Below are 11,062 nucleotides of genomic sequence, written 5' to 3'. Positions count from 1 at the left end.
TGCTGCCAGTTAAACCCTACAAATCCCAAGAGGCAAACCCTGGCTCCCCTTAAATATAAGGTGTTTTTTTTTTTTTGTGCCACTGACTTAAACAGAGCCAGGATTTTACACCAGGCACCTGGAGAATGGAAACTGCTTGGCACCCAAACGGCTGTTCCTCTCCAGTCTTCTCCTACCTGATTCCAAATGGACTCAAAGCCTGGGGAAGAACAACTGCAGTACTGCAGATGTGATGTGTGCTGGAGCTTTTAAATTAAATAGACTCGACATTTCTTGCTACCTACCCTGCACATCACAGGTTATTTTGGCCACGGGTGGCAGCACAGCTGTCTCAGCTCTATTGCAGACACTGCATCTAAACAGTATGGCTGGCACCCTTGCAAAGGGACACTTGTCTTGCCAAACGGGCTGCCCCAACCCCTCCGTGTCGCTTTCCCACTCACCAAAAGTCACATGGATTACTCACAGCCCAGCCACTGGCCCCAGAGAAGCAGCTCTGCTGACCATTCAGCTCATGGCTCTCAAGTCACAGCACAGCAGACACTCCTCTGAGCTCCATCCTGCAGCTATTCCTGTTTCTGCTTTGGAAGTCTTCCCATGCCTGTGGCTGGCTCAACCACTTAATGGGGTCCTGGGGTTTTTCCCAAGATGAGGACACTCACTGAAGGCTATTCACTAAGCGAACAGAGAAATCCTGCAGTGATACCCAATACTTGGGGCCACTGCACTGAAAACCCCATTCATTGTTGCCAAGCCACCAGGGGCAGCCGCACAGCTGCAGTTTTACCTGTTTATTTGTTTATTTAATGAGTAACTGTCACTTTTTAGCTCGGTAATGTCAGATTTCTGCTCCAAAAGGATACGCACACACTCACTCGCGTGTATACATTTCCTGCTTGGCAGGCTGAGCCACAGTGCAGGTCTGAATGCCCCTCTCAGAAGCACAGAGCACCACACAGACACAGACACTGCTGGGGGTACCCCAGCTCAAACATCACAGCCCGTATCGATGCACCACTGTGAGCCTGGGGTACCATTTAGGCACCCTTCAAAAGAAAAGAGAAAAAAAAAAGCTGGTCATATTTCCATTTGTATTTCATATCTGGGATGCACCACATGTCCTGCATCAGCATTCAGTCCTAGCCTCTACCCTATTTCAGCTACTCAGAGTTTTCCGAAGCAAATTTATTGGCATTTGAATTTTGCAGTGCTGAGACTCACGAACAAAAACAGCAGAGTGTTTCTTCTTTTGGCTGCGCACATAAAAGTGCTCTCTGTTTTAAGTTTTGGCCAGAACGCCTGCAAAATGTGGTTGGAAGTTATACTTTCTAACCTGGCTTTTATCATCACTCTCAGGAAGCTGTAAAGAGTAAGCACTTTTAAAGTGAAATCACTTGAGTTCAGTAGTTCTGGAACCTGGCTTTTAAGGTTGGAAATGGCCCTCAAGGGCACAAGGACATTAATGCTTCAAATTTTAAAAGTGTCTGAGCTTTTAGTTTCTGAATCAAGTTGGAGCTAAACGTAACCTGAGTACAGGAAATCTCAGATGCAGAGATAAAGTACATTTGGGAAACTATCAAACCGGACAATTGAAGATCAAAGCTCTCACAGTTTGCTATATTGTGTTCTCTGGCCCTGTTGTCTTTTCATGAAATTGAAATTTCACATCAATATCATCACAACACTTAAGCAAAGGAATTAAGAGTGTGAAAAATCAGAAAAATGCTTGTTTCAGGTGGAAAGCCTGAATCTAGCCTTGTCATTTCCCTTAAGGCAGGTGCTGGCCAATTCTGCAGCTTATTGCAACATAACCTTAGATATGTGGAAAAAGAAACGTCAGTTCACATTACACTCTCTAATTAAGAATTCTATACAAGCATTAAGCTTAATGCTGTGCATGACTTGATAATTTGTTAGCTATCCCTGCATTTGCATTAATTCTAGCTTCTCTGTGCAGTGATACAAGCTCTTAACATCAGCGACTGCCTATGTCACTAGGAGATGCATTATGTCCTTGTTAGATGAATTAAATATTGTCTGTGTATGACTTTCTCTGTTCTACGCCATCTCAAAGTACACATCAGTGTATGGAGAGGGAACTGCACGTACAGAGAATCATAGAACAGCATAGGTTGGAGGGGACCTCAAAGGTCATTGAGCTCCAACCCCTGCCACAGGCAGCTCTGCCAACAACTAGATGAGGCTGCCAGGGTCCCATCCAACTGGCCTTGAACAATAGGGTGCATTAGCCTTCCTCTTCTCACAGCTCACTGCTGTGAGATCCTGTCTCACACAACATTAGGCAGCAGGTTTGAAATCTCACAGTAGACAAACCAAAGTCTGTCAGCCCTTCCTAAATGAATTTACAAGTGGGGAATGGGAGAATGAGATGAATGGCATGGGATGGTTGTGCATGAGTGCAGGGAAGCAACTGAAAATATTTGTGGAGATCTAAGCACACCACCCCAAAAATACACACATACTTTCCACTATTTAAATATCTTGTCTCTGAGTGGAAGCCAAACATTTTTCTATTTATTTCCACTTATGCCACCGAGATACAAAAGAATTTAATCCCCTCATTCAGTATGTAACGAAAACAGCAGAAGGCTGAGCATCCCGGAAAAGGACAAGGTGTTAGGAACTCATCGAGCATCCAGTGCTGAAGGAACGAAAGCATTTCCGGTTGCTGCAAGCTCTCTCTCTCAAGGGAGACGTGAAAAGGCTGCATTTGGTCCTTGTAAGAAGCCAAGTTCTGCCTGTGATAAGCATTAGGAACACATGCAGCGATACCTCTTGTTTCCAGCCTTCCTGACAGCTACTTCCAATTTGCATTTCTAAGCGGAATTAGCAGAGGAAGGAGATTTACACATTCCATGCTAGTGGGGACCGTTTGGCTTGAGCTCCTTGCAGAGAGGCTCCTGTAGAAGCCCAAAGCTCCCAGTTAACCTTCAGACAGAGGGTGAGAGTAACCAGAGAGCTGACCCTTGGCTGAAGACCGTGGACTTGTGCTAAGGGCAGTCCTGCTTCAGGCCACCAGCTCCCTATGTGCCATTACATGAGTCATTCAGACTCTTGGCCTTACCCATCTTCACAGTGGGATTAAATCCATTTGTCTGACTTATATCACTGCTGTCAGAGCAGAAAAGATTACAAAAATCTTTATTAGTGATTGCCCAGTGAGCCCATCTCATGCAAAAATTGTGCTTCTGAGATGAAGGCAAGACAACTATAGTCACTCCTAAGAAATACGTATCAGTGCTATCACTGTGTCTTGCAGGAAAACAGCTGTTGCAGCTGGAGAGACCAGTGCCAGTTATGCTCATAGCTACCCTCCGTTCCTCATGCAATTCTTCCACCCATCCTCACCAACTTGCTGCTCATGGCTAGTACCAAGCTGGTCCTCCTTCCTGATCTGAGACTGCTTTTACGAGGCAAGGCTTGTCACAGTTACTTGCAGTTACTGACTGAGCACAGCCAAGAAAACCCGTACCTCTCTCTAATTTCAAAGACTACAAGGACAGAAGTTCACACTACTATAATAATGCTTGTCTGAGACCAAGGATGCCTCCGCAGGAGAAAGGCCCAGAGAGAAACTGGGTCTGTACAGCTCCTGACACCAGCAAGAGAAAAAGGAGAGGGCGGGAGGTCTGGTCTGATTAGGGTAAAGGAAGCAACACATTTGGTGTCAAGTCAGTGCGAAGTTGCTTTGCTCTGAAATGCCAAACCACCTTTGGCAATGCCTAAAACTCAGCCTAGGAGAGTGTATGTAATTTGTAGCTAAATGGGTTTCTCTCAGACCCATGAAATATTCACATTTCTTTCACATGATTACAAACTTGCAGGACTGCACTCTCCTCACGTGCCACCTCATTGGCTGCTTCCAGTAGGTTGTTGGCCTACCCTAGCACCTTGTATCTTGCTGAAACTCGTATTTTCCAGCAATCTCAGGGTCCAAACATACTGTTGGCTGGTTCAGCTTAGAAATCCCTAGGCCCCTTTGACACACAGGCAAGTCTGAGAGAAGACACTGCAGGCTGCAAGCAGATACAGGGACTATCCAGGCCTTCTGCAGGACAAGCTGAATGCGAAATGACAGAGAACAGAGCTGTAATGCTATAATGTGAGGGAAAGCAATAGAAGCAGGGTGGCACAACCCTAGGCTGCAGCAAACAAGAACAAGCCCACAGTAGCTGTAGACACAGAGACAAAGGAATAAAAACAGCTTACCTGTAGAAGGCCTCCAATAGGCAGGATCTCCAGAGAGATACCCTCACCTCCACTGCCAACCCTTAATGAGGTCTGGGAAGGGGTGGATCTTGGCTCCACTCCTCCTGGTCACTCAGATGGATTGCATACACCTGAGCTCCCCTGGGTTGGCCCTGCCTTCCCACCAGGTGATCAATCAGTGCATCAGGCCGTGACTCAGCATTTTTGCTACAGGAGCTAAAGGCTTCCTGCCCTAATTTGTCAAGATAGCATAATGAACTTAAGAGCAGGCTGTCAGGGTCAATTTGCCAGCCATTTATCTGTAGACAGAGCTAGTGCCATGTCAGACTGCAGGATTTTGTGTGCCGTGGGGGGTCTTCCTAAGACAAACACCAGGCCCACGCTGCATGTTTCTCCACATGGCTGCAAGGTTTAGGTGCATGGCTAAAATTTGCTTTGTTAAAAAAAAAAAGCAAATATAAATATCCTAATCATGAACAGGTTGCCCAAGGAGGTTGTGGATGCCCCATCCCTGGAGGCATTCAAGGCCAGGCTGTCTTGCACACAGCAGGGGGGTTGAAACTAGACAATCATTATGGTCCTTTTCAACCCAGGCCGTTCTATGATTGTGTGATCATACATCTACAGAAATACATAAATACAATATAAAGCAGACGTGGACTTGGAATCCCAGCAAAACTGTGACAGATTCTACCACTGAGGAGATTTATGTGACTGGAAAGCCACAGGCAGGGCTGGATATCCCACTGGAAACAGCTGCAATAAAATCAGGTATACTCACTGTTTTTCCCCAGTTTCTGAGTCGATCAGCTGCAGCTTAGTGTCCTCTAGGCTGTGTAACTGAGCTACTCCTCTTCCATCCTTCAGTGTCAATGCCACCTAAGCAAGTGGAGCTGCCCGGGATGCCTGTCTGAAGCCTCCTGGCAGCCAACACCAAGCAGCTCCAGCATTAAGCCTCTCCGTGGCCAGCTGGGATACGAGATGTGCTTCTCGATCCCTCCAGGGCTCTCTAGAGCACCTGGAAATGTTCAGACTGTTTTGCAAACACACTTGGGAGCTAACAGGGTCACACAGCCCCCTCCCTCACCCTGGGGCAAGGTGTGAGGAGAAAGGGCTGAAAATGTGCCACGGCTCCTGCTGTCACAGCCCAGCCCTTCATGGCTGTTGGGACAGGCTGACCCACAGGCCTCTCAAAATCACAGAGAACACCTGAAAAACACCCCCACACCAAAGGCATCGTTTTGATATGATGTATTTATATTTACATGGTACATTTTAAAGCAATAGCTACACGGATCATACATATTAGAAACAATAAAAAAAGAAGTTAAGAACTAAAATGTACATCATACACTTGTATATATATTTTTTACACAGAGGTAAAAAGGCTTATAAAAATCAATACAACAGGGTTTTAACTTTTAGTATATAGATACAATAATGATGAGGCTTCAGGCACTTTAATTTGTTAATGTGAGCGATAGCTTGAAAAAAACAAACATTTTTCATGACAGAAAACAAATTTGGTTAATGTTTTGTTACCACAGATACAAAAATAAAATCTGAATAATTTCTCTCGAATGATTGATGTCAGTATTGCAAAGCTGACTGGGAGAACGCTACACACTGTTCAGCAGCAGTGTGGAAAGTAAGGAGGAATATTTACAAAAAACACCCATTTCTATCATTGTGCCCTTACACCACTGCCTTCACAAACCAAATAACACACGCGGCAAAAATCTACAAGTATTACAAAAACCCAACAGGAAAAGAGGGGGGGAAGAAGGAGGAAGGAAAAACCGGAAAAAAAAAAAAAAAAAAAAGAGGGATTTTTTTTATTATTATTTTTTATTTTTATTTTCAGACATACAGAAAGGCTTGGAGTATGTCTACTTTACTTAAATAAATAGGGGCACTTCAAGACTGGACAAAAAACTGTAAGATCTTTTTTGTAGTGTTGTGCTTTATAGAGAGAAGATCTTACAGATGTTTGTTTACATGAAACAACTCGGAGAACAGAAATAAAAGGAAAAGGTTGTTCCATAAAATTGTTTTCGAGGCTGGCTTGATGTTTACTAGACACCATTGAGAGATTTGTCAACTGCTATTAGGCACAAAATATTTATATTTCATTCAGCAAACCCAGACACATCACCGAGTGTGTAACACTCCATCCCTTTTGCATTATCATTCTTTTTCTTTTCCAACCAAAAGATCCCCAGCAACTGCTACAAATTAAGCCTACCGAACTCTATAGTGTAGAAGCACGTTGCATACTTTGTTCATGGTTTACTAAAAAGCTGTGATTAACTCTCAGAGGAACCGTTGGGACATTCCACCAAGAAAAAATGGCAAGCGTTCCTTTTACATTTATTTGGCAAAAAAAAAAAAAAAAGAAAAAAAGAAAAAAAGAAAAAAAAATCCTCTCTTTTAAGACTGATGTCAATGTGCAATAGAGGGAGGGAAAGGACATGCGCTCACTGGCAATTTACTGCAGAAAGAAATTATGGCAGGAACAGCAGTGCCAGCTTTGACAAGCCAATCCCTAGCTGCCTCAAAGTATTCAGATTGTACTATGCTAGTTAGAGCTCACTGCGCTAAATCATTTTTTTTTTTAATAAAAATTATTTGGCTATTCCTGTAATATATTAGAAAAATACTCTTTTTTTCCAGCTAATTACAAGCCTTGTACACAAGACAACATGACATTTAAAAAAAATTAAAGTAATTTTATCCTGCTGTATGCACCTTATGCATCCACTTGATAAATCTGGGTGGTGAACTAGGGAGGGGAAAGTGAGGGAGACGCTTCGGTCTGGCTCCTGCAAAGACTCCTGTGATTAATCCTATACAAAGAATTACACAAATGCTGGTTGCATATGCATTACATTGGACATCTGTAAGCATCCGGAGAATCAGAACCGTAGGTCAGGAAATGAAAGTGGTGGTTAACATCCTGGCTTTTGATTTTCAATACCTGTTTAGACTGCTAAATGTAGTTTCTACCGTGAACGCACGTGTTCTCGTGCTCACATATTATACAGAAAAAAATAAACAAATACTATTTTCCATATAATCCACCACTTAATGCAGCATTTCCCCAGAATTGCCATGGATTACAATAGTGCTTTTGACATTGCATTGTTAATAATTCTTTGCATAACAACAATTTTCCTCATCTGGAACTGTAGTGTTTTATACTCAAATCATTACATGGCTGTCTAAAGAAAAAGTTCCCTTCTTTTGGGCAGAACTCTGAAAACAGAGTTTTATTTTTCCGAAGTTATTTAGGGAAAAAAGAAAACACTAAAATGTAAAGTTTCCCTTTCAAGTAGTGGTCTGAAATGATTACAGGTAAGGAGAACTACCAGATTCTCAATGATTATGTGACTATGGTAACTGAGCTTTGCTTTCCGTTCATAGAGCTTTAAGAACAGAGAAATAATTTAAGATGTTTGCTGAAGGAAATGACGATGGACTCTGGAAGAGAAACTGCAGCTTACATGGCTATTTTGGCTTTGGAAAACAGAACAGAAAAACCAAAACAAAAGAAAACCAGTGACAGAAATACTGTGTTGTGGTACAAGTTTGTTACTAGCACACCTTCCATACACACGATAACTTGACAGCAAGTTAAAATATCTTCCAAGTGAGATCTCGTTCACTACACCACCCTGCTTAGAGAAATGCCAAAACTTGCTAACACACTGATGGTACCGTGCGAGCAGAGGCAAGACGGACACAACCTGGAGATGTTCTACAATCCACCACCATTTAAAGCAGTTCTTAAACTCGTTTTAACTGAAAAAAATAATATAAACATGTACAAGACAGTCTGTTTGATTACAGATTAATAATACAAAAGTCTATGCTGTACGTTAGTTAGTTAGAACACTTGATGAGCAAATCAATGCAGTGTGAGCCCCAGACGATCAAACGTAAAATGATCCAAACTGGTGGTTTCTGGATGCTGCTGGGCACAGTGGCTGCATCAAAATAAGTGATCTCAATGCTCCAAAACCAATGTGTTCCCCGAACTACAGGAAAAACATAACACACCGAACTCATTTGTAGTCATCCAGCAGCTTTGTGTTTTCCACCACAGCACCTGCACATGACCCCACAGTGGTAACAAGCCCGAAGCGGCAAGTAACAGCACATACATGGAGCAATGAAAGACAAGGCGATAAGGGCCATCCACCGGAGGCAAAACATTTCATCACTGGTGTCACACGAACAAGGATCTGTAAAGTCTCCTTCCGGATCGGACATACAGTGATAGAGCATAGTGTCTGCACACCACATACAGCTCACTCGATGGATGCAAGTCTTGATGCGGTCAGGAGCATCCTGGCATTGACCCCGTTTGTTCTCCTCATGATTGAACATGTCCCTGCAGTACACGCACCGTGACCTCTCACCATCTTCCTTCCGTCTGGGCTTGAATTTGACAGGTTGAGTCTTTATCACAGCACCCTTGATATCTTCACCCAGGTCAAAGTCTGAGTTGTCTACGTAAGGATAAGTGTACTCGTGTTTTGAGGACTCGCTTTTGGCAAAACGTACGTAGGAGTCCACGTCATCAGGATCAAAGTTCTTTCCTCGTGCTGGGGCATGGCGATAGTCCTCATATCCAGTCATCCAAATCTTTTCCCGAGGATTGATGCGCACTATTTCCTCATCGTCATCTGGAAAGTTGACGTGCCGGTAGGATCGTGGTACTGACTGTAGAAGTAGGCATGGAGATAAAGAGGGAGAAAAGATGAATAAGCTGTTTGTACATAGAATCACAGAATTATGGAATGGCTTGGTTGGAAGGAACCTTAAAGATCATCTAGTTCCAACCCACCTGCTGAGGGTAGGGCTGCCCCTCACCGGCTCAGGCTGCTCAAGGCCCCATCCGACCTGGCCTTGAACACCTCCAGGGATCTAGGGGCATCCACAGCTTCTCTGGGCAATATGTGCCAGCACCTCACCACCCTCTGACAAAAAGATCTTCCCCTAATTTAAATCTCCCTTTTTTTTGTTTATATTGATTCCCCCTTGTCCTATCACTATCAGGCCATGTAAAAAGTCATTCTCCCTCCTGATTATGAGCTCCTTTTAAGTACTGGAAAGATCTAACGTTTTAAAATCAGTGTAAACATATATTTATTTTAATAATTAGATGCCACTTAAAACTAACGCTGGCAGAGGAGGAGAAAGGAGTGGGGATTTTCTGAGTGTTTTTGGTGGTGGGGGGAACCATATGCTGTGTGGACTTATCTAACTATGATTGAGACAGCCCCTTGTGTCCTAACAGTGAAAAGTGCCTTACTTGTTCTAGATGGTAGTGGTCAGAGCTGTAATGGTCATGAAGGTGCCCACGAGTGCAAATTCTTCGATTTTCGCAGGATGCTGGAGAAGCCAGAGTTCGCACAGGCTGTTCCCTTTTCTGAGAGGAATTGGAGGAGCTATCGGTTGCATTCTGTAAGAAATGGAAAGAGGAAAAAGCTTGTAATACGTCCAATCGTTACAGCACGCAGTCTTAAAAGAGATGTTTTGCTGCTCACTGACTTCGCACACACCTGCGAGATTGGCAACACCTGACGGCAGGCAGCTTCCATAGGTTTCACATAAAACTCTTGAAAGAAGCAGGTTTGTTGCCAGGCCATAAAACGCGTTGCCACACATACGGAAAAATTAAGTATACCATAGCCCACCAGTGACATATTCACTAACACCACTCATATGCAGTTGGCACATTATTTGTTGCACTAGGCACTGCACAGTGGTGAATGTTCACACTGGAAGCTACCTCTGAAGCACATATTTAAACTCCTTCAAATGAGGCTGTCATTTATGTCCTGACGTGCACTCAGGACTGCAGAAATTGTTTTTTTTTTTTAAGCCTTCAGGAGTCAAAAAACTTCTTTCAGCATTCTTCTCCAAACGGTGAATTCCAGTTCATTGCAGGCAACTTAAATACTCAGCTTTCCCATAAAAGTTTTAGGGCTTTTCTTCTCCTTTTGTAGCTAATCTTTAATGTACAATGAACGTTACTTGTATTTTTATACATTGCTACCTCACTGTGCTCACTTTCTTTAGGTTAGTTAATTGCACTGCTCCACAGCAATGATTATGAAAGGGTGAAACACTGTGTAGTAACATGCTGTTGCCAATACGTGCAGCTTCTTAACATATTTATTTATCTTCCTGCAGAAATGCACAGCAGGATAACCCAGTCTTAGCCATCCCCTCTTCACAGCCCTGTCTTCTCATCAACATCTGCCTCTGACATGCATCAAGACAGACAGTGAACAAAAGAGGAGGCATTACTTTTGGATGCAACCTTTGTATTTTCTCTCCGATATCCAGACATTCAGGCCCATTAATTACTTTCACTGATTGTTACACTTTTTCACATTACCACAAATATCAAAGGACAGCTGTTAAATGAACATCTCCTTGATGGCTCCTTTCGCCCATGGGTACAACTGACAGAAATGCTGTAACACTACATTTTCCAAAAATACTGGTGCCACAAACAAAGAAAAATCTCCAACCCCCTTCAACTAGCAACCCATGCTGCAGCTAAGGCAAGCCCAACGGAGAGGTTTCCATTTGCCACAACATTAGGTGGAGACACAAACTCAACAGGGGAAGGTGGTTATATCAGCAATGACAGAAGACTGGTTTTTCCTGAAAAACCTTCTCTCTTGGTCAAGAATGCACTCTCTAAATATTATTTTTCAATGAATCGTACTAAACACGTCTCTTAATCCAAGAAGAACAGTCACTGTGGCTATTTGTTTATTCTCAAAACAACGCTTTGCAAGACGCTGCCCAAACT

General features: G+C 43.2%; 1 protein-coding gene across 3 annotated transcripts in view; it reads right to left on the bottom strand.

The window, feature by feature from the left end:
• Nucleotides 1-5,466: 5,466 nt before the first annotated feature.
• Nucleotides 5,467-11,062, bottom strand: part of SPRED2 (sprouty related EVH1 domain containing 2) — a 50,928-nt gene continuing 45,332 nt past the window's right edge. For all 3 annotated transcript variants that reach the window (XM_085218768.1, XM_003203690.5, XM_085218769.1), the window contains exons 5-6: nucleotides 9,548-9,697; nucleotides 5,467-8,955 (exon numbers count right to left, since the gene is read on the bottom strand). In XM_085218768.1, the coding sequence (XP_085074894.1) occupies nucleotides 8,305-8,955; nucleotides 9,548-9,697 (801 nt within the window). In that variant the 3' untranslated portion in view covers nucleotides 5,467-8,304. The remainder of the gene's footprint in view (nucleotides 8,956-9,547; nucleotides 9,698-11,062) is intronic.

Source organism: Meleagris gallopavo, chromosome 2, assembly GCF_905368555.1.
Source record: "Meleagris gallopavo chromosome 2, MGAL_WU_HG_1.1, whole genome shotgun sequence".
Lineage (NCBI taxonomy): Eukaryota > Metazoa > Chordata > Aves > Galliformes > Phasianidae > Meleagris > Meleagris gallopavo.
The sequence above is the reverse complement of the archived record's forward strand: the minus strand, read 5'-3'. Positions and strand labels throughout refer to the sequence as shown.